The sequence below is a fragment of the Bubalus kerabau genome, chromosome 22 (genome assembly GCF_029407905.1).
Source record: "Bubalus kerabau isolate K-KA32 ecotype Philippines breed swamp buffalo chromosome 22, PCC_UOA_SB_1v2, whole genome shotgun sequence".
In the NCBI taxonomy this organism is placed as follows: Eukaryota; Metazoa; Chordata; class Mammalia; order Artiodactyla; family Bovidae; genus Bubalus; species Bubalus kerabau.
Window position 1 is genome coordinate 54,072,629 of NC_073645.1, and position 23,272 is coordinate 54,095,900.

General features: G+C 52.3%; 1 protein-coding gene across 1 annotated transcript; it reads right to left on the reverse strand.

Moving 5' to 3' along the window:
- Positions 1-10,934: 10,934 nt before the first annotated feature.
- LOC129636739 (olfactory receptor 226-like) lies at positions 10,935-16,077 on the reverse strand. The gene is given in 6 exon segments (XM_055560342.1): positions 10,935-11,908; positions 12,344-12,391; positions 12,994-13,124; positions 14,091-14,180; positions 14,249-14,317; positions 15,962-16,077. Coding segments are annotated over 6 exon segments (1,428 nt in total).
- Positions 16,078-23,272: the final 7,195 nt, after the last annotated feature.

Here is a 23,272-nt window from a genome sequence, read left to right on the forward strand (position 1 = left end):
GGATTTCTTTGGAAGGAATGATGCTAAAGCTGAAACTCCAGTACTTTGGCCACCTCATGTGAAGAGTTGACTCATTGGAAAAGACTCTGATGCTGGGAGGGATTGGGGGCAGGAGGAGAAGGGGAAGACAGAGGATGAGATGGCTGGATGGCATCACTGACTTGATGGACATGAGTCTGAGTGAACTCCGGGAGTTGGTGATAGACATGGAGGCCAGGCGTGCTGCGATTCATGGGGGCACGAAGAGTCGGACACAACTGCGCGACTGGACTGAACTGATGACTAAGGAAGTGGGTCTGTCTTTTTGCTTGTTTGCCATTAGAATGTAAGTGAGACCTCCCTTGATCTTGGGTTCAGGAGAGCAGAACGCAGCTTTCTGTTCATTCCCAGTGGCCCAAAGGATGGCACTGGGATGGTCCTGCTGATGTTCAGCATTGACCTGGTCTGAGGGTCGCCTTGGAGATGGTGGACCAGCCATGTCCTCAGTATGCTCCCCCAGCCTCTCCATCTGAAACGCATGTGCTTGGCTAACAAGCTCGCTTCAAAGCAGATGTGTCTCTGCAGCCATAGTGTTGCCGTGAGCAGGTGATGGCTTACTCCGGTGCAGTCACTGCTTGCAGGACTACCTGAGGCAACACCGCCGTTGCCAGAGCTGGGGCGGGGTCTTGCTCCCCCTCCCAGACACCCGTGACCCTGTGCTCAGTCCCGATGTGGGTGTGACCAGGCCGCCCCGCAGCACCGTGCGCTTGGCGTGCTGACGTCTTGGCAGGATGAAGCAGGGGTAGTGCCTCTGCAGAGGAGGCTCGTGGCTGCACCAAGCACAGCACGGAGCCCGGTGTGAGCCTCTGTCCACCGCTTCCTCACACAGGAATGAGAGGACGCGGTCCCGCCACGGGGAGGCAGCCGGGAGGGACGGGGCAGCGCAACGGGTGGACACGTGTTGTTTTTTCCTCTTTAAAAATTAGTTAATTTTTAATTGAAGTATAGTTGATTCACACTTCAGGTGTACAGTTATACGTGTGTGTGTATGTGTGCGTGCGCGTTCTTTATCCGGTGCTTCCCATTGCAGGTTATCACAAGACATCAGATGTGGTTCCCTGCCACACAGCAGGCCCACCTTGTTTATTTATAGAAGTGGGTGTATGTTACCCCAGACTTCACTTATCTCTGAGCCCTGCTTCCCCTCCAGTAACCATGCATTTATTTTCCATGTCTGTGGGGCTATTTCTGTTTTATAAATACATTCATTAGTATCATTTTTTAGACTCCACATATAAGTTATATCATGTGATACCTGTCTGTCTTTGTGTGACTTATTTCACTTAGTGTGATGGTCCCCAGGTCCATCCATGTTGCTGCAGATGGCACTCTTTCATCTTCGTGGCCAAGCAGTATCTGCTGTACACACGAACCACGTTGTCCTTACCCAGTCGCCAGTCAGTGGACCTTTGGGTTGTCTCCGTGTCTTGGCTACCGTGAAGAGTGCTGCTGTGGACACTGGGGTGCATGTGTCTGTTTTTGTTTTGGATATGTACTCAGGAGCGGAGTTTCTGGATCACATGGTAGTTTTATTTTTAATTTTTTGAGGAAATGCAATACTTTTCCACAGTGGCTATCATTTACAAAATATTTCTGTAGGTTGTCTTTTCATTTACTTGATGGTTTTCTTTGCTGTGCATACAACAGACTATTATTCATCCTTAAAAAAGAAATAAATCCTGCTGTATGTGACAACATGGATGAACCTGGAGGACATCATGCTCAGTGAAATAAGCTGGACAGAGAGGACAGATGGTGCCTGGTTGCACTCACATGAGGCGTCAGCAGGAGTCTAACTCATAGCAGCAGAGCAGAATGGAGGTGCCAGGAGCTGGGGAGGGAAGAGGCGTCTGTGTCAACGGCTGTAAAGTTTCTGTTGAGCAAGTGAGTGAGTGCTGGAGCCCCGCGTACACACCGTGCTTGTGGTCAGCAACATTGCACCTGCCTTTTCAAGAAGGGGAGAACGAGGTGGTGATGTGGCCTGGGCTGGCCCCTGCTCCCAAACCGCGCGCTTCCTGAGGGAGGGCAGAAACCTCCCTGCGCCCCGCGCACCCAGAGCCAGGTCCCGGGCCCGTTCCCGGGCGAGTGTTCCTGGCTCTGTCCTAGGCACGCCGTGCTAGGTGCTGACACGGGAGCGGAGACACAGCCCCTGTCCACCTGAAGCGCACAGTGCGGCGTTTCTCAGGAGTTGCTCCACGGTCACAAGTAAAACCTGGGCTCAGTTGCCAGTATTACAAGAAACACTCTTTAAAGACAACGTTTTAAAGAAAAACATTGCACCTCGCACTGACATGGAATTTCTTCCTGGTAACACTGGTTTCATTATTATCAGTAAACAAGGTTTACTTTTGTTAGAATTCACCTTACAGTCCCTTCTTCTGTGATTTGAATAAAGATTCTTTTAAAAGCGCTTTCTGGGCCAACCTGCTGCCGTCTGAGGGGCTCGTGTCGGGGGCCTCCTGGAGCAGCCGGGAGGGAGACGGGCCTCAGCCCCACGGTCGAACGGAGACGAGTTTCGCCAAGAGCCGGGGCCGCCGTCTGCCCCGCACCTTCTGGTCTGCCTGTCTGCTCTTCGTAAGGAGTCTGTTCAGACCGTTTGCCCGTTAAAACGGCTGAGGTCTTCGTGTTATTCTTGGGCTTCAGATACAAGTTGCTGAGGTAAAGGGTCTGAGGTTGTAAACCGTTTTCTCTGTCAGGCTGGCTTTTAACTGTGCCTCTTGAAGAGCAGATTTTAATTTTGATGAAATCCAATGATACATTTTTTTTTTTAATGGATTTTGGTTTTACTTTTTAGCAAAGAAATTTTTGCTTAACCCAAAGTAAACAAGATTTTTCTTCAGGTTTTTTTTTCTAGAAGTTTCAGGTTTTATGTTTAAGTCTATGATCTATTTTCAGTTTATTTTTATATCGTGTGAGTTATTAATCAAAGCCCATTTGAGGAATCCAGATTTCCAATTTTTCCAGCAATGTTTATTGTAAAGACTCTTCTTTCTCCTTTGCGTCTTTGCCAAAAATCATTTGTCTGTTTCTAGCCTCTCTCTCCTGTAACAGACAGGCTCCCCAGGTAGGGCAGTGGTAAAGAATCCACCTGCCAACGTAGTGGGCTTGCCGCCTGGGTCAGGAAGATCCTTGGGAGTAGGAAATGGCACCCTGCTCCAGGATTCTTGCCTGGAGAATCCCATGCACAGAGGAGCCTGGTGGGTACAGCCAGGGTCGCACACACGCACCCTCTTTCTGGTCGGTTCCACGACCTGCGAGTCCGTCTCGATGCTGACACCACACTGTCTTGCTCTTTGTGACCTTATAATAAGATCTGAAATCTGGCTGTATTTTTCCAACTTTGTTGCTCTTTTGCAAAGTTGTTTTGACTATCCTAGGGCCTTTGCTTTAAATTTTAGAATCAGCTTGGTAGTGTCTAGAGAAGCCTGCTTAGATTTTGGCTGACATAACACTGAATCCACAGATGAGTTTAGGGGGATTGTCATCTTAACAATATTGAGTCTTTCAGAGAGACAATGTGGTTTACATCTCCATTACTATGGGCTTTTAATCTTCTCCACATCATTTTGTGGTTTTCAGTGCATGGCTCTCATCTTTGGTAAGGTTTACACTTACCTATTTTGAAATATTTGAAAAATATTTCAGTTTCCTATTGCTTGTTACTAGTATACAGAAATAGAGTTGATTTTGAATATTGATCTTGTATCTGCAACCTTATTACTTACTTTTTTATGGATTCCATTACCTTGTCCCTTCTGCTGGATGTGTCAGCTGTGAACAGCTTGTTCCTTTTCTGCCTGGACTCCTTGAACTTCTCTCCCACAGTGCTGGGCTGGCGAGACCCCCCAGTAGCGTGGACTGGTGCAGTGAGCGCAGACCCCCCTCTCGTTCTTGGTGCTGCGGCGGGTGCTCTGCAGGTGTGCCTTGTCAGACTGGAGGGGTTCTTGTGTTGGTGGTCAGAGAGCTAACTTAGGCAGGTTGATAAGGAGTCCACGCCTAAGGCCCCTTTAAGGAGGCCCTAAACATTCTTTCTATTTCATTCTTTTGCCTTAGACATGTAGGCCTTGCAGGCACCAGTATGTCTGGTTCAAGGACACGCCTCTGTTTTGAACTTTGGATGAGTGTTATGGAGGAAGGCCTCGGTAGAACGCCCACAGCCGTGAGCTCTGGGCTAACCTTCCTCCTTGTGCGGATGTCGTCCCAGGATGTACGTTATGGGAAAGGGTCTGGGCAAAACGCTCACGGCCTTGAGGTCTTTTTTTATCTATTCTCAGCAGCTGGTTGAGAAGTATACAAAACCCCGCTTAGACTAGTGAGGCAGGTACTCTCCTGCCCCCTTCTGAGGTCTGTGTCAGAAGCACTTTCTGTCACTTCCACTTAAAATAAAATCTACACAAAGTTCTGAGTGACTGAGACTGTCTTTGGTCCCGGAGTTAAATCTTCTCCTTCGGAACCATGAATCTGGCAGCACCGATCACGTTCATCATAAGCCATCAGTAGTTTGCTGAGAGTTTTTTCCAGGGATGAAGGTTTTCAGGAATGAATTTTGTCACGTCTTTCTGCATCTGTTGAGATGATTATATGGTTTGTCTTTTAAAATCTGTCGTTATATTGTTGATGTTTTAAAGTCTCTTGTTATTTTAAGATCTGTGATCAGTCACATTGATTGATTTTCAGATGTTAAGACCAACCACACTTGGGCCTGATGTACATGGTTGGATTCTATGGGTTAAAATTTGTTTAGAAAGGCTGTGTGTATATTCAGGAGAAATATGTCCCATAGCTTTTGTTTTTTTTGGGTAATCTCTCTTTTGCCTCTGAATCAAGGTAACATTGGCCTTATAGAATGAGCTGGGAAGTATTCCCTTCTCTTCAATTTTCTGGAGAATTTTGTGCATTATTTTTTCTTTAAGTGCTTTGGGGAATTCACCAGTGAGGCCATCTCTCCTGAAGTTTTTTGGGGGTATGGAGAAGTTTTTATTTGCAAATTTAGCTGATATAGGGCTACTTAGGTTCCCTGTTTCTTCTTCGTGCGTTGGTACTTTGTGTTTTTCAAGCTGTTTATTTAATCTAAGCTGTTAGGGTTATTGGCACAAAGTTGCTTATAATGTTTTCTTACACTTTGAAGAGTATGTAGTGATGTCACCACTCTCAATCTTGATATTTTTAATTTGTGTCTTATTTTTCCTGATCAGCTTGAGTAGAGATACATCAATTTTATCGATGCCCTCAAAGAAGCAGCTTTTGGTTTCATTGACTTTCTGTCTCCCTCCCCTCCCATGTTTTATTTCACTGATTTCTGTTCTGATCTTTATCATTTCCTTTATTCTGTTTATTTTGTGCTTAGTTTATTATTATATTTCTGGTTTCTTCATATGGAGCTGATCTCATTGGTTTAAGGCCTTTCTTCTTTCCTAACATACGTGTTTGAGGCTATGAATTTCTCTCAAGTATTGCTTTAGGGGAATCCCACAATTTTTGATATGTTGTGTTTTTATATTGATTTAAAAACATTTTCTTATTACTCTTCTGATTTCTTGTTTAACTAACGGGTTATTTAGAAATGTTCTGTTTCCAAATAGCTGGAGACCTCCCAGACGTCTCACTCTTTTGTTAGTTTCGTTTTACTTCTGCCGTGCTCGGGAGCACGCCGTGTCGCCTTCCGTTCCCCTGAGCGGGCCGCGTGCAGTCGGGGTGCGGGGCTGCGTTGCTCGTGTTCCTCGTGCACTGGAAGAGCGCGCCCCCATCTGTGTCCCTGAAGCACCCTCTCCTGTCCGTCGGGTCACGCCCATGGCCGCTCCGTCTCCTGCCGCGCCTGCCTGGGTCTCATAAACAGCTGGTTTCAGGCCCCCTCAGTGTGGCGCTGGCTGTTGCCTGTGGTCTTTCACCTCTTCATGCGCCTTATCGTCTTTGATTTTGTGCTGATGATTACAGCAAATTACAGCTGATGATTGAAGCAAAATTTGAAGGAATGCTTGGTGCTCACTCTGATGTTATCTTCCTCCAGGAGGGATTTTTGTTGGTTTTTACTTCTTCCAGACACGTGGTGGTGCTGGTCGTCTACTCCTGCCAAGGTCAGAGTCTGCACTTCATGTTCTGATTGTCCTGGGCTCCAGGGAGCTGGGTGTCGTGGGCATCACCCTCACACCCTGCGTGCTGCCGCTTCCCAGGCAGGTCGTGGGTTTGCAGGGTCACCGTGTCAGTGGGGCCTGTGGGGCCTCAGTTGCCTGAGGGCTGAGTCAGGGCTCCCCCGCCAGACACCAGTGGTCTGAGACCCCCAGCCTGGCAGTTCCTCACTGAGCCTTGTCCCTTTGGTGCTTTTGAGATTACAACATGGTTCACTCCCCGTATCTGGTTTTCCTCCAGGAAAGCACTGATTTGAAGTGCTTGATTGTCCAGCTTGGGTCTCCCCTGAGGCTCTGGTACTCTTGTTTAGACATCAGATCTCCTGGCCAAGTCCTCGATCCATGCTCAGGAAGTGTCTCTGGGCTGGCACGCCCCACATGAGTGTACTTGGTTCTGGGCATGTGTAGGATAGTTCCTCAGAGAAGTTCTGCCCAAGCTCCCGTCTGGAGGGACCAGGGCCAGAGCTGGGGCCTCTTTCCCTCAGATGTCCGGATGTGTCTTCCCTGGGCCTCTGTTTCTGGAGCTCTGAAGGGTCACACTGGGCTTTGCCGCCTTCCCTAACCCCCCATTTTCAGCCCCTAGTGAGCTACATTAAACCCTTCAGCTGTGTGGATTGTAACAAACTGTGGAAAATTCTTAAAGGGATGGGAATACCAGACCACCTTACCTGCCTGCTGAGAAATCTGTATGCAGGTCAAGAAGCAACAGTCAGAACAGGACATGGAAGAACAGACTTGTTCCAAATTGGGAAAGGAGTATGTCAAGGCTATATATAATCACCCTGCTTATTAACATATGCAGAGAATATCATGCGAAATGCCTGGGCTGGATGAAGCACAGCTGGAATCAATATTGCCAAGAGAAACATCAATAACCTCAGATATGCAGATGACACCACCCTTGTGGCAGAAAGCAAAGAGGAACTAAAGAATGTCTTGATGAAGGTGAAAGAGGAGAGTGAAAAAGTTTGCTTAAAGCTCAACATTCAAAAACTAACATCATGGCATCTGGTCCCATCACTTAATGGCAGATAGATGGGAAAACAATGGAAACAGTGATAGACTTTATTTTCTTAGGCTCCAAAATCCCTGGATGGCGATTGTAGCCATGAAATTAAAAGGCGCTTGCTCCTTGGAGAAAAGCTATGACAAACCTAGATAGTGTATTAAAAGGCAGACAAAGTCTATAATTTTGCAGACAAAGGTCTGTTTGGTCAAACTATGGTTTTCCAGTAGTCATGTATGGATGTGAGAGTTGGACCATAAAAAAGGCTGAGCTCTGAAAAATTGATGCTTTTGAACTCTGGTGTTGGAGGATTCTTGAGAGTCCCTTGGCCTGCAAAGAGATCCAACCAGTCCATCCTAAAGGAAGTCAGTCCTGACTATTCATTGGGAGGTCTGATGCTGAAGCTGACCTCCAATTCTTTGGCCACCTGATGCGAAGAACTGACTCATTGGAAAAGACCCTGATGCTGGGAAAGATTGAAGGCGGGAAAAAAGGGGACGACAGAGGATGAGATGGCTGGATGGCATCACTGACTCAATGGACATGAGTTTGAGCAAGCTCTGGGAGATGGTTAAGGACAGGGAAGCCTGGCGTGCTGCGGTCCGTGGGGCCACAAAGAGTTGGACACGACTGAGCGACTGAACAACAAGATGTGAGCCTGGAGCTGGTGGACACATTGCCCCCTGCTTCCCCAGGGAGGCTTCTCTCTGGCCCCTGCTCCTCCTAGCCGGCACACTCTGTCCCATTTCTGAAATGCTGCTGTTGTCCCCTTGGTGGAGAGGGTCCCTCTACCACTGTCCAGGGGGAATGAAAGCTGAGAGCACGTGGTGCCCAGTCCACTCTGCCTGGAGGCTGGTCTCCACTGGGGGTCGTGGGAGGAAGAAAGGACACAGGAGACCTGAGGGTGGGGTGGGGAGGGGGCGCGGTCTGCTGGGCTGGGGAGGGGTGCGGTCACGGCCTGAGTTGGGGGCATCGCGGCGCAGCGCTGGCCCGAGGCAGCTAGCCTCCCCACCGCTGATGGGTATCTTGCCTGGTGGAGCGGGGTGCATTGGGCAGTCCCCCTGGTTTCTGGCCGCTGCTCTGACAAGCAAGTGGGAGAGCCGGGCACGCAGGCCTCCTTTGCTGCAGTGGCTGTGTCTTTATGGTGTGGAAAGAAAGGCGTAGCCACTGGGAATACACAAGTTTCTAGAGTCCGAGGAAATAGGAACGGGCGTCAGCGGAGGCGGAGGGTGGGGCGGCACGGGCTCAGCCGGTTCCCCGCCTCCTCCCCCCGCCCTGCTGCCCAAGGTCCGCCGCCCTGCCCACAGTGGACCCCTCAGGGTGCCTTCCTTTGCCCTTCAGTTGGGGGGGGCAGTGTTTGGAACAAACGACCGTGGTGGGTGGACGCACACGTGTGGACACCCCTGTGAGCTGGGGCGGTTTGAGGGGCCTCTGTGTGCAAGTCCTGCTGGTCTGTAAGAAAGAAGTTGGGGGAGAGGCGGGGTGCCCCAGGGGACCAGGCTGGGAGGCTGGTGAGTGCTGGATATTGGGGTCCTGGTACGGCTTTGGGACTTTGTCTGATGGGTAATGGGGCTTTGAGGAGGATGGTGGGGAGGGGCGGGGGCCGGGGCAGGCCTGCAGGGGTCCCCGTGGGAGGAAGTGCAGGAGGGCGGTCGCAGAGCCCGCAGGCTGGTGGTGTGGAAGGAGCAGAAGAGGGCGCCGGGGCTGGGCCGAGGGGTGGGGGGCTGGCTCTGTCCCTGGAGGAGGAGGGGCCAGCAGCTGCACCGCATGGACTGAGGGCATTGAGGGCGGCGGTGGGCCTGAACCTAGAGGACCCTCCTCTGGGAGTGGGTGAGAACGGTCCTGGGCAGCGGCCAGGGCCCAGCGTGTGGCCTGGAGCCGAGGGGCCCACACAAGGAGGCCTGGGAGGTGCTCCCACAGCTCTGCAGAGTCTGGGAGGGAGCGCCCCACCAGGGTCTTGGGGCTCAGAACTGTGCAGTGTCGTGGCCTCAACAAGAGGCAGCTGAGGACTGTTTATAATAGCCAGGACATGGAAGCAACCTGGACGTCCACTGGCAGATGAATGGATAAGAAAGCTATGCTACATATACACAATGGAACATTGCTCAGCTATTAAAAAGGACGCATTTGAATCAGTTCTAATCAGGTGGATGAAACTGGAACCTATTATACAGAGTGAAGTAAGTTGGAAAGAAAAACACCAATACAGTATATTAACACATGTATATGGAATTTAGAAAGATGGTAATGATGACCCTATGTGTGAGAGCAAAAGAGACACAGAGGTAAAGAACAGACTTTTGGACTCTGGGAGAAGGCGAGAGTGGGATGATTTGAGAGAGAGCACTGAAACATGTGTATCACCATGTGTGACACAGATCGCCAGCCCAGGTTCGATGCATGAGGCAGGGCGCTCAGGGCCGGTGCACTGGGACGACCCTGAGGGATGGGATGGGAGGGAGGTGGGGGGTTCATGGTGGGGACACATGTGCACCCCTGGCTGATTCATGTCAGTGTATGGCAAGAGCCATGACAGTGTTGTAAAGTGATTAGCCTCCAACTAAAATAAATAAATAAATTTCAAAAAAAAAAGGGCCGACTGAGGGCTGAGGCTGCTGACCGGGAGGCGCCCTCCTTCCCAGCCTTGGCCGCCCACCTTTCCCCGTGCTCCTCCCGCGCTGAGTGGGTCTGCTGTCCCTCTGTGCCCCTTCCCCAAGCCCCACACTCTGCTCTCCCCAGCTGGTGTCTGACCCGCTGTGATAAATCCAGTGGAAAACGCCTCGTCTCGCCTGGTCCTCTCATCCAGGTTGCCGCCTGCATGCTTCAGGCTTTCTCCGAGGGTGAGGGTGGTGTCTGGCCTCTTCCCTCCCAGGTCTGCATCCTGCGCTTGGGCACGGTCCTGAGTTCGGCTCCTGCTGTATCCTGGTGACACCGAGGCTTTATTCGGGCGCCTTCTGTCTGGAGCCCCAGATCCAGGCCTTGCACTTCCTGGGGGCGTTTCCAGATGTGAGCTCAGCTTGGCCTGGGGCCTGACCTCCCCCCTCCCCACCGCCCCCGCCTCCCGCCTCCGCCTGCCTCCCTTCTGCAGGGCCTGACCCTGCCTTCTCCCCCGGAGCCTCCACGCCCTGCTGGCTGGCTCAGGGTGGGGCCTGGGGCCCTGGCACCTTGGAGGCCCTGCTGTGTGGCCCTGACCGACTGTACGTGCTGCTGCACTGTGTCAGCCAGGCGCGACTCCCTGACCCCCCAGTCTCAGCAGCGCCTCGCAGCACCCGGCAACAGGCTGGCGTGCAATACTCGCTTTATTAGTTAGATGACAAATCAGTGACCCAGTATTTTCACTCTGCCTTTTAAAATGATCACTTTACAGAAATTTGATTTGAAAGTACACCCATTTTGAAAGAGGGACGTACCCATAATTTCTGACGTTAGGCACCTCTCGGGGACATCTGTTCCATCATAGTGGCTGCCATGATAGCTGAGCGGCCGGACTTTCGGAGCCTGGACCTGGCGCAGCGATGGGGTGGTCAGCGCCAGCTCTCCCAGGGCGAGGCCCCTTGGTGGGCTCTACCCACAGTGCTGGCTGAAGGGGCAAAGCATGGACGTGGCCCCCCACCCCCGTGCTGGCGCTCTGTTCCCCTCATCTCTCCCTGTAGATGCTGCAGAGCACCTCCCTCGCAGAGCCGTGGGCCGCCCAGCACTGCCTCCCAGCGCAGCAGGCGGTCCTGCCTGTCTGAGAGGGGTCCCGGGGCGTGTGGGGAGCGTGCCTAGGAGGTGGCGCCCCGGGCCTGGGCTGCCCTCTGCACCACCTTGTGCAGGGCCTCCTTGACCTCCCGGTTCCGCAAACAGTAGATGATGGGGTTGAGCAGGGGCGTGAGCACCGTGTAGACCACGGACACCACCTAGTGGAGGTCAAAGGAGTAGATGGCACGAGGCCGGGCGTAGATGAAGAGGGAGGCGGAGTAGAAGATGACCACCACGGCCAGGTGTGCGGCGCAGGTGGAGAAGGCCTTGTGCCGGCCGGCGGCGGAGGGGACACGCAGCACGGCGCCGATGATGGCCGTGTAGGAGGAGACGGTGAGCAGCAGGGGCCCAAGCAGGATGAGCAGCGCCAGGAGGAAGTCCACCAGCTCGGCCAGGGCCACGTCGGAGCACGCCAGGTTCAGCAGGGGCGACACGTCGCAGAAGAAGTGGTTCATGATGTTGGGGCTGCAGTAGCCCAGCCGCACGATGAAGAAGACCTTCCCCACAGAGATGGTGAAGCCCGAGAGCCAGGAGCCGGCGGCCAGGAGGCTGCAGAGGCCGGGGCTCATGATGGCCGGGTAGCGCAGGGGGCTGCAGATGGCCACGTAACGGTCGTAGGCCATGACACCCAGGAGGGTGCACTCGGTGCAGGCCAGCACCAGGAAGAAGTACAGCTGAGCCATGCAGCCCGCAAAGGAGATGCGGCGGGACCCGGGGACCACCAGGCTGACCAGCATCTTGGGCACTGTGACGGAGACGTACCACACCTCCAGGAAAGACAGGTTGCTGAGGAAGACGTACATGGGCTTGTGCAGCGCGGGGCTGGCGCGGACCACGGCGATGATGAGCAGGTTCTCGGTGACAGTCAGCAGGTAGGCCAGCAGGAACAGCGCCAGCAGGCACGCGTGGAGCCCCAGTGAGCCCGGGAAACCCACCAGGATGAACTCGGTCACCTCCGAGCGGTTGGCCCCCGCAGACGGGGCCTTCATGGCCCTGCCTGGGGGCAGAGGTGGCGGATTAGGCGTCGCGCCTCCAGTGTGGTGCCCAGCTCCCCGTGAGGAGGGGTCCTGACTGTCCACATCCCCACTGCTGGCCACACCTGGTCCACGGCAGCACGAGTTTCCTGCCAGGTGCTTGGTGGGCACTGGGCAGATGTCTGCTCTGGGGCTGCCAGCCTGCCTGGCCACAGGCAGACAGACGTGGTTATTGTGGGGAGGGGCAGCGGGTCGCCTACAGGACACCTCAGAGGCCGACCTGGGGACCTGCCGGCCGGCTTTGGGGAGATGGATGGGGGGCCACGGTCCAGGGCCTGCGGTCGGGGACAGTGGGCAAGTGAGTGGGGCAGTCGGGAGGGGCCAGGCCTGGAGCCAGGCTCGCTGTCTCCCCGGGTGAGGGCACCCTGTGTCTGCGGTGACAGCCCCACCAAGCTTACCCGCGGTGTAACCTCGACGCTTGGCAGGCCTCAGGAAGGGGCATGTGCCTGAGGAGAAGCAGGCTCCTGGGGGTTAGCAGCACCCAGGGACCAAGTCCCCCCACCCTGGGTCCCCTCGTAGCTCTGGACGCGTGAGCTGTGACCCCAGCCTGAGTTCCCTCCGTGGCCTTCAGGGTCCAGCCCTCAGCCACCTGACTTCACTTCTGTCTGAGCCTGGCCCTGCCGGCGTGCTCTGGGGCGGGACCATTCTGTGTGGGTCTCCGCCCCTCCACCCCAGGGGGACAGTCAAGGGGCTGCCAGGGCTCACGGTGGCTTCCTCCCTGTTACAGGAAATCGTTCTCACGGGCTTGGAGGGGCTGGAATCTCAGGCCGGAGTTAGCCCCGACCCCACCTCACTGGGCAGCGGGGTCTCTTTTCTCCTGCTGCCCTACCCCAAACCCCCCGCCCCATGTTAGCCTGTTCCTCTGTCCTGGGCCCTGTGGATGTCCCTGTGAGCTTCCAGGCCTCCAAAACCCATTTACAGACCACCCAGCTCATTGGCAATGTGGCTGGGTTTAGCTTTGTGTCCACTGAAAGAGCCTCAGAACGTGGCCCCAAGTGGGCCCAGGCTTGGTGCTGGACTCACACCCTGTTGGTGGCAGGCTGGTCACCTGTGGAGAGCGTGTCTGGGGAACAGAAGCCCCAGCCTCTCATCTCTGCCCCGTATCCGGGTGCTCCAGGCGGCAGGAGCTCCCAGTTTTCATCCTGCATAGACTTCAGGGGCCAGTGGAGCCCCGGTCCCCTGGGTGTGGCTCCAGGACTGTCGGCTCAGGGTCAGACCTTGCCCTCCTCCATTCACCTGCTGTCCCCTCGCCTCCGGCCACTCAGCTGCCCCACGGGGTCGTGGCATGGCCCCCGCTCACGGGGGTAAGCTCTGAGGACCCGCACTCACGACCGACCCTGGGGTGCCTTGAGGCCCACGGGGGCAGTGACTGCAGGTGGAGAGGGCGCCTGGCTAGACCACGGGGGCGGTGCTGGGCCTGTGTGACTGGGCCTGGGCAGACTGCCCCAGGTCCCACTTCCCGCGGTGGCCCCCGGTGGTCTGACAGCCACGTCTGCTCAGATCGGCCGCTGACTGGCTGCAGGGCTTGAAACAAAGTCTGTCTTCACCCAACCCCTGTTTCTCTGAAAGATGGAGCAAAAGGCTGCTTCCCAGGGGCGTGGGAGGGGGAGCCCCGGTGCTCGCCACCCGACACATCACACAGACACACGACACGTCACACAGAGACACAGCACAGAGATGCATGACACGTCACACACAACATCACACAGACACAAAACACATCACACAGACACAGCACATCACACACACGACACATCACAGAGACGCACAACACGTCACACACACATCACACAGACACAACACGTCACACAGACACAGCACATCACACACACGACATGTCACAGAAGTGCACAGCATGCCACACACACACTGCGCAGTCGCTGTCCTGCATGGGGTTCACCGTGAACACAGCGCTCCCCACACCTGACACGATCGCTGAGCCCACAGGCCCCCAGACTCAGATTCACTCGCAGGCGCCCACTCCCTGCACACCCAGCCCACAGACCCCAGCAGAGCACTGTTCACGCGGACCCCACGCCTCCAGGCAGACGAGGACTCACAGACAGGTGTGCTCTGCCCCACGCCGCCTACCCAGATGTGCCTGTGGCACGTGGTGCCCCCAAGCCACAGACATGCCCCCCTCACGCCAGCACGGCCGGGGCACAGCCGGGCTGCCGGCAGCCCAGGTCGCTGTGGGCACAGGTGTGTGCTGCTGTGCTCTCGGCCATGCCGAGACTGCACCGAGATGGCAGGGCCCCGGGGTGGAGCCGGGCTCGCTCCAGCCCTGCCAGGGCCCCGCTCACCTGTCGGGGGGCCTGAAGATCTCTGGGGCGGGGACCCGGCCAGCGAGGCTCCCTGCCTGGTCCTGGGCGCTCAGGGGGGTTCAGAGGGGCTGTGAGGTCAGGTCAGGTTGCGTGGGGGCGGCCAGGGCTCCCACAGGCCGGGCCTGTTCTCAGCTGGACCCAGCTCTGGGTGCCCGGTCTGCGGATGTCCCCCCCCAACCCCAGGGTGGTCCGGTTCCCCACGACCATCCGGGTGCATCCCTACCAGGACAGAGCTCTGAGGAGGTGGAAGGGTGAGCCTGGCGGCAGAGAGCCCCTTCGCAGTAAAGAGACCCCTCCAGTCAGAAATGGCAGGCGATGCCCAAGGCAGAAACAGGTGCCTCCTCAGGGTCCCCACATCACAGGAGCAGAAGCTGGGCCTTTTGGGGAGCTCAGGGACCCCGGTCCTCTCTGCATGGGGAGAGTGGCCAAGGGAAGGTGCCCGGGAGCCCACACCACTCCCTCCCCGGGCACAAGTGTTTCTGCAGGGTAGCCGAGTCTTAAGTGGGAGGCTGAGCTCGGTCCCCACTGCCTGCCTTCTTCTCACATGAGACGAGGAGGAGGAGGTGGGGGGGACAGGGCTGGGCCCCCCCGCCCTCCTCCCAGGGGCTAGTGCTCGACACCACACGGCCGCAGCTCCCCCGGGGAGGCCAGGCCTCTGCCCAGGGGCCCTCCGCCCCTGTGATCCACTCTGTCAGCCGCGGCGGCTGGAAGCAGAGCTCAGAAGGAAACCTGTCTTCCCCGCTCTCCTCCTGGGGCCAGAGCTGGTGTGACGGGCGTAGGGTGTGTGGACCAGTGGACACTGTCTTCACCCAGCAGCTGCTTGGTACAGCAGAGGGACCTCAGACTGGAGCCCCTGCCCAGCATTGGCCAGACCTGGGGCTGCAGGAAGGGCCCAGGCCACAGCCCAGGAGACCTGCTGTCCTGGGCGAGCTCCATGCTGCCCCCCAGAGGGGCTGGAGCGGGGGCCCCCTGCTAGTATCACGGTCACCTGCACCCCCGGGGCCCACTGCAGGGGTCACACGAGGTACACAGAGACTCCTGTGAGGCAGGAAGAGGAGCTGGAGCTAGGACCGTTTGCCCGGGGGAGGTGAGGGGAGGTGCTGGGACCCCACAAGTGGGCATTGGCACCGCGGCACATCGGTGTCTGCTGGATCAGAGGAGGGGCCCCACAGGCGACAGGGACAGCTGGCTAACCCTCAGAGGTGGGCAGGGCCCAGGAGCGAAGCCTGGGGTGGGCAGATTGGGGAGGGGGATGTCAGCCTGTGAGGCTGGTTTTCCCTTGCCGTGGGCCAGGGCCTTACTGCGCCTCCTTCTGAGGATGTTAAAACTGACCTATTCAGGGGGTAATTTAAGTGACTGAGAGTGTGGCCAGCCCTGATGGTGTGGGTATGGGTGTGGGTGGCGTGCCTTTTAGTCTGACACCTCTTTTCCTGTTGGGCGGGCCGCAGAGGAGCAGCTGTGGGCTCTGGGCTGGGCTGCCCTGCCCGATGGGCCCCTGTCTGCTGACCCAGTGGCTCTGCCTGCATGGAGGCCCCCGGAACCTCCGTGGGGGTGTGGCTCCGGTCTTGTGAGCCGCTCCCCACTCCCGCATGTTCAGGGCTTGCTCTCAAGCCTCTGGGACCTGGCACCACCCCCTCTCCTGAGTCAAGGTCGGGTGTCTCCCGGAGCCCTGGTGAGCATGCAGTATCTTACAGTATCTCAGGCTGCAGAGCGCCTGGGATGTCGTTCGGTCTGTTGAAGACCTTGGCGTGTGGTTGGAGCTTCTCTTCTTGGGAACCCAGGCATCTGTGGACAGCCTCTTGGCTCATGGTCGAGGGTTCCCTAACCTCCACTTCCCAGGGCCCTGCGCCCCAAGCCGAGTCAGACCCTCTCACCGACACCCCGGCTTCACGTCACCCCCTGTGCAAGACCTCTTGCCCTGCCTGTTTCTTGGGCCACGCCCACAGCAGCCCCGCCCACACGCAGCCTCACCCGCCCGTGTGGAGCCCCTTTCTCTGTCTCTCTCACAGGAACTGCCTCCCCAGGAGCCACCTAAGCTCCACACCCCCACCTGCTCAGGAAACAAGCCACAGGGTAGGGGCTGGGCTTCCTGCCTCTGCACAGAGACCTTATCTGTACCCAGGACTTCTGAGGCCTCCTGCCCGCAAGTGGGGCTGGCTTCCCCCACCTGTGCTGAGCTCTGCACCCCACCCCACACCCCAAGAACCCTCCCCGGCTTCCCTCCTGGGTCTCCATGTGCTTTCTGCACCAGCCTCAGTGTGGAAGCTCCCAGCCCTGTGGTCTCTCCCACCTCTGCCCTTGGTCATCAGATACTCCCTTCCATACCCCGCTAGTGCCAGCTGGGCAGGGGGGGCCTGTGACTGGCTGTGTCTGTAGGAGGAGGGAACCCAGTCCTGCACCCCGCTCTCTGCCCCTGCTCTGCTCTTCCGCCCCATGCTGCCTAGCCAACTCATGTGGGAGACCCCCAGTCACATGGGCCACTCACCCAAAGAGGGCCACTTGGAGCTGCTTGTATTGCCTGGGATGGCTGTTTCTACTTGTTTGGTGCCTGCATGCTAAGTCGCTTCAGTCGTGTCCGACTCTATGTGACCCCATGGACTGTATGTAGGCCGCCAGGCCCCTCTGTCCATGGGCTTCTCCAGGTAGGAATACTGGAGTGAGTAACCATTCCCTTCTCCAGGGGATCTTCCTGACCCAGGGATCGAACCTGCGTCTCTTAGGTCTCCAGAATTAGCAGGAGGGTTCTTTACCACTAGGGCCACCTGGGAGGCCCATGTAAAATTTAGAATCATTTTGCCAAGTTTAGTCCCCTTCCTTTGTCTGCACAGTTACTGTCTCTGCCTTTTAATATGCTCTCTAGCTTTGCCGGGAGCAAGCGTCTCAATTTCACGGCTGCAGTCACCGTGGTGACTTTGGAGCCCAAGAAAATAAAGTCTGTCAGTGTTTCCGTTGTTTCCCCATCTATTTGCCATGAAGTTATGGGGCCAGATGCCTTGATCTTAGTTTTTTGAATGTTGAGTTTTAAGGCAGCTTTTCATTCAGTAGAGTTATTCCTAAATAGTTAATACTTTTGTTGCTTTTATAAAGCATCACTATTTAAAATAATTAATTTTCTGTTTATTCTTACATGTAGAAAAACAAGTGACTTGTTTATTGACAAGCATCAACTGCAAATTGGCACTTGCTGAGAGCGTTTGCCAGCAACTGAAGAAAAACGAGAAGGCCGTTTGCCATCTGCCTCTGGGGAGACGGAGCTGCAGCTGCAGAACGTCAACACCCGCTGGGGGGCTTCCGGATGGAAAGTGGGGCACTGTGTGCCAGGGGATCTGGTGGGATGGGTCTTTAGATAGTTAGATATTTTCAGGAACTGATTTCATGATCCCAATCCTTCCATCTCTTTGTATCTAGAAAATCACTAATTCCTTAATGGTGACATCAACTCCTCGTGACTAGCAGAGAAACTTTTGTAAATAAGCACCTGATGGCCTTGAACTCCCCCCTTCACCAAGATCTCGTATATTGACTTCCCACCACCTCTCTGGAGTGGTCTGGGTGCTGTCTGATGTGCTGTCCCCAGGCTGCAGTTCTCCTTTTGCCCCCAGTAAAGCTAACTCGCGACTCTCACATTCTGCATCTTTTTTAGTCAACACAAGTTATCCAGTTATCTTGCTAACCTTCTTCTGAATTCTACTAACCTATCTATAGCTTCTGGGTTTTTATATTCCCAGGACCTTGTCTGTGAGAATGACAACTTCACACTCATGTCCAACCCTTACAAGTTTTCTTCCCGTAACTCACCACACTGGTCAAGACCCCAGGGCAAAGTCAGAGAACTGGGAGTAGCCTATTTCTGTCTCAGAAAGTAGGGCGCTGGCTGCGAGCTGTGTTCTGGTGACAGTTTTCATCAGATTAAGAAAATTCCCTCCCACTTCTCGTTTGCAAAGACTTACCTTATTTATGGGGCTCCCCTGGTGGCTCAGATGGTAAAGAATCTGCCTGCCAATGCAGGAGACCTGGGTTGGATCCCTGGGTTAGGAAGATCCCCTGGAGATGGAAATGGCAACCCACTCCAGTGTTCTTGCCTGGAGAATCCCATGGACAGAGGAGCCTGGTGGGCTACAGTCCATGGGGTCACAAAGAGTCGGACACGACTGAGGGGCTAACACACATGGATTTGCCGTGTTTGCCTGTTGGCAATCATTTTGGTTGCTTGAGATTTTATCTATTGTGAATAATGCAGTTATGAACATTCCCCCGTAAGACTTTTCATACACACAGGTTTTAATTTCTCCTGGGTAACCATCTAGTAGTTAGATGGCAGGATCATGTGTTGGGGTGTGTATAACTCACTGTGAAATGCCCCACCTTCCCAGGGTGGTTGTGGACTGAGCTCCAGCTGCCCCACAGCTCTTCAGTCATCCTGCCAGGCCTGTAAGGCTGCTTTGCCCTTTTAATTTGCAATTCCCCAGGGAGTCACTGAAGATCTATGTTTATTCTTTGGTGAAGTTCAGATAGTTTGCTGATTATATCATTGGGTGGTTTTCTTATCCTGGAGTATGAGAGTTGACTATCTTTTGAACAGAAGTCCTGTATTAGATGTGTAATTTTCAGGTATTTCCTCCTCATCTGTAGTTTGTCTTTTTGTCTTATTTCAAAGAAAGCTTTTTAATTTTGATGTAGTCCATTTATCTATGGTTATTTTATATTTTTGGGTCATATCTAAGAAATATTGGCATAATCTCAGGTCAGAAAGATTTTCTCCTATGTTTTCCTGATAATGTTAGATTTTTACATTGAAGTTTATAATATATTTTGTGTTAATTTTTGCATATGGTGTGAGGTCAAACATTCATTGGATCATAGAGAAAGCAAGGAATTCCAGAAAAACATCCACTTCAGCTTCATTGACTACATTAAAGCTTTTGACTGTATGGATCAAAACTACCTGTGGAAAATTCTTAAAGAGATGTGACTACCAGACGACCTTACATGTCTCTTGAGAAGCCTGTATGCAGGTCAAGAAGCAACAGTTTGAGCTGGAAGTGGAACAAGTGAGTAGTTCACAGTTGTGAAAGGAGTGTGACAAGGCTGTATATTGCCACCCTATTTCTTTAACTGATATGCAGAGTGCATCATATAAAATGCTGGGCTGGATGAAGCACAGGTTGGAAATCAAGATTGCCAGGAGAAATCAACAACCTCAGATATGCAGAAGACATGACTCAAATGGCAGAAAGTGACAAGGAACTAAAGAGCCTCTTGAAGGTGAAAGAGGAGAGTGAAAAAGCTGGCTTAAAACTCAATGTTCAAAAACTAAGATCATGGCATCTGGTCCCAACATTTCATGGTAAATAGATGGGGAAAAAATGGAAACAGTGATTTTCTTTTTTTGGGCTCCCAAATCATTGCCGATGATGACTGCAGACATGAAATTAAAAAATGCTTGCTCCTTGGAAGGAAAGCTATGACAAACCTAGACATACTAAAAAACAGAGACATCACTTTGCTGACTAAAGTCCAAGCTATGGTTTTGCTAGTAGTTACAAGAGTTGGACCATAAAGCAGGCTGAGCTCCAAAGAATTGATCTTTCAAACTTTGGTGTTGAATAAGACTCTTGAGAGTCCCTTGGACTGCAAGGAGATCCAACCAGTCAGTCCTAAAGGAAATCCACCCTGAACATTCATTGGAAGGACTGAAACTCAAACTGAAGCTGAAACTCCAATACTTTGGCCCCGTGATTCAAAGAGCCGACTCATTGGAAAGAACCCTGATGCTGGGAAAGATTGAAGGCAGGAGGAGAAGGGGACGACAGAGGATGAGATGGTTGGATGGCATCACTGACTCAATGGACATGAGTTTGAGTGAACTCTGGGAGATGGTGAAGGACAGGGAAGCCTAGTGTGCATGGGGCTGCAGAGTTGGACGGGCCTTAGTAACTGAACAACAGCAACTTTGGGCTGTAATCTGACGTTGCTTTATTCATGTAGTTGCTCACATTGTTCTGTATTTGGCCTCTGGGAGCTCTTTCAGTTTGCCCCCATGTACCTTTGGCGTACTTCCTTCCTTCCTTCCTTTTTTTTATTATTGTTTTTGATCACTTCTTTATTAGCTTCAGGTGTACAGTGATTCAATACTCCCACAGATTACACTAAATTAAAAGATATTAAAGATAATGATTCCCTGTGCTATAAAGCTATACTTGTTGCTTATCTATTTTATATCTACATAGTATTTTGAATCTCTTAGTTCTATACCCCCAATTTTCCCCTCTCCCTTCCCTGTCTCCTTTGGTAACCATTGTTTTTCTTTTTTTCCCTTACATTTGTGAGTCTGTTTCTGGTTTGTATACACCTTTATTTGTATTATCTTTTGGGTTTCACATGTAAGTGGTTTTCACACAGTGTTCGTCTTTCTCTGGCTTGTTTCACTAAGCATAATATCCTCTAGGTCTATCTGCATGTGCATGCTCAGTTGTGACTGACTCTTTGCAACCCCGTGGACTGTAGCCCACCAGCCTCTGCTGTCCATGGGATTTTCCAGGCCAGAATACTAGAGCGGGTTGACATTTCCTTCTTCAGGGGATCTTCCCAACCCAGGGACTGAACCCAAGTCTCCTGCATTGGCAGGTGGGCTGTTTACCACTGAGCCACCTGGGAAGCCTAGGTCTGTCCACTGTAAATGGCAGAATTTCATTCTTTTTAATGGTTGAGTAATATTCCACTGTATACATGAACCACATCTTCTTTACCCGTTACTCTGTTGATGGGCACTGGGTTGCTTCCATATCTTGGCTGTTGTATTAACATTGGAGTGCATGTATCTTTTCAAATTAACATTTTAATTTTTTCTGGATATATGCCCAAGAGTGGGACTGCTGGAGCCTATGGTGGTTCACTTTTTACTTTTTTGAGAAACCTCTGTACTATTTCCATAGAGGCTGCCCCAATTTACATTCCTATCAACAGTGTACCAGGGTTCCCTTTTCTCCACCTCTGCTCCAACACTTGTTACTTGTAGACTTTTTGATAGCCATTCTGACAGGTGTGAGGTGATATCTCCTTGTTTTGATTTGCATTTCTGTGTCTATTGAGATGATCATGTGATTTGTATCTTTCCTTTTGTATCACATTGATTGATTTGAGAACACTGAACCATTCTTGTGTCCCTGCAGAATAAATCCAACTTGGTCATGGTACATGATCCCTTTTACATGTTGTTGGATTCCATTTGCCAATATTTTGTTGAACATTTTTGCATCTATGTTCATCAAGGATATTGACCTGTAATTTCATTTTTTCGTAGTGTCTGTGTCTATTTTTTGTATCAGGGTAATGGTAGACTTGTAACGTGAATTTGGGAGTGTCTCAACCTCTTACATTTTTGGAATAATTTGAGAAGGATAGGTATTACTTCTTTTTTATATGTTTCATTGAATTCCCCTGTGAAGCTATCCAGTCCTGGACTTTTATTTTCTGGGTTTTTCTTAAAATCACAAATTCAATTTCACTACTAATGATCAGTCTCTTTAAATTATCTGTTTTCTGTGGGTTTTTTTTTGGCCATGCAACCCAGATTGTGGGATCTTAGCTCCCTGACCAGGGATTGAACCCATGCCCCTGAAGTGGAAGTGTGGAGGCCTAACCTCTGGACTGCAAGGGAAGTCCCAAATTTCATTTTCTTGATTCTGTCTTGGCAGGTTATATATCTCTAGAAATTTGTCCATTTCTTCTAGTTTATCCACTTTATTGGCATGTAACTGTTTGTGGGATTCTGTTTTGAGTTTTTGTATCACTGTGCATGGTGGTTGCCTGGAGAATCCCAGGGACGGGGAGCCTGGTAGGCTGCCGTCTGTGGGGTCGCACAGAGTCGGACACGACTGAAGCGACTTAGCAGCAGCAGCAGCATGGTGGTTATTTCTCCTTTCATTTTTCATTTGTTTATTTGGCTCCTCTCATTTTTCTTCTTGGTGAGTCTGGCTATAGGGTTATCAGTTTTATTTTTTTCAGAAGACAGTTGGTTTCACAGATCTTTTCTCCTTTGTCATGTCTGTCTTCTTGATTACTCTCCTTCTAAGGACTCTGGGGCTTGTTTGTTCTTCTAATTCTTCTGGGTGGCAGGTTAGCTTCTTTGAGATTTCCCTTCTTTCCTGAGGAAAGCCTGTGCTGCTGTGTTACTAAAAGCAGTTCTCAGAACTGCCTTTGCTGCATAGAGTTGTGCTTCTATTTTCATCTGTCTCTGAGTGTTTTCTGATTTCCTTTTTGGCTTCTTCGTTGACCCATTTTTTGTTTGGTTTTTATTTTAGTAGCATGTTGTTTAGTCTCCACGTTTTTTTTTTTCCTTTTTGTTCCTGTAATTGATTTCTAGTTTCATACAGCTGCGATCAGAAAAAATGCATGAATAACATGCATCTTTCTTACAGCTCTGGTTGTACAGGAGCACTTCTGCCAGTTTCCATCCAGTTTCCAGCGGTAACTGCTCTACATGGAGATGCATTTTTGGTGTGTCCCTGGGAGCAGCTGAGCTCCTCCTCCTCTCACTCCACCATCTTGACCGATCCCCCTGAGGTTTGTATAATTTTCTTATTAGTTGCTCTAGTTATTATACACACAAGTAACTTATCACCACTTATAGGGGAAGCACATATATTCAGATCAAATACTTAGGAAACTGTATTTTTAAATTGGGAGGGTGAAAGTGAAAGTCGCTCAGTTGTGTTAGACTCTTTGTGACCCCATGGACTGTCCATGGAATTCTCCAGGCCAGAATACTGGAGTGGGTAGCCTTTCCCTTCAGGGATCGAATCCAGGTCTCCCGAATTGCAGGAGGATTCTTTACCAGCTGAGCCACAAGGGAAGCCCAGGGAGGGTACACTGGGAGGGTAAGGGAACCTAAACATAAGTAAAGATTCTATATTTCACTTGAAGTGGTAAAATGTCATGCTCTCTATATGGGCTTCTATATACACTGAGCACCACTTCAGATGTTATAACATTTGCTTCAGT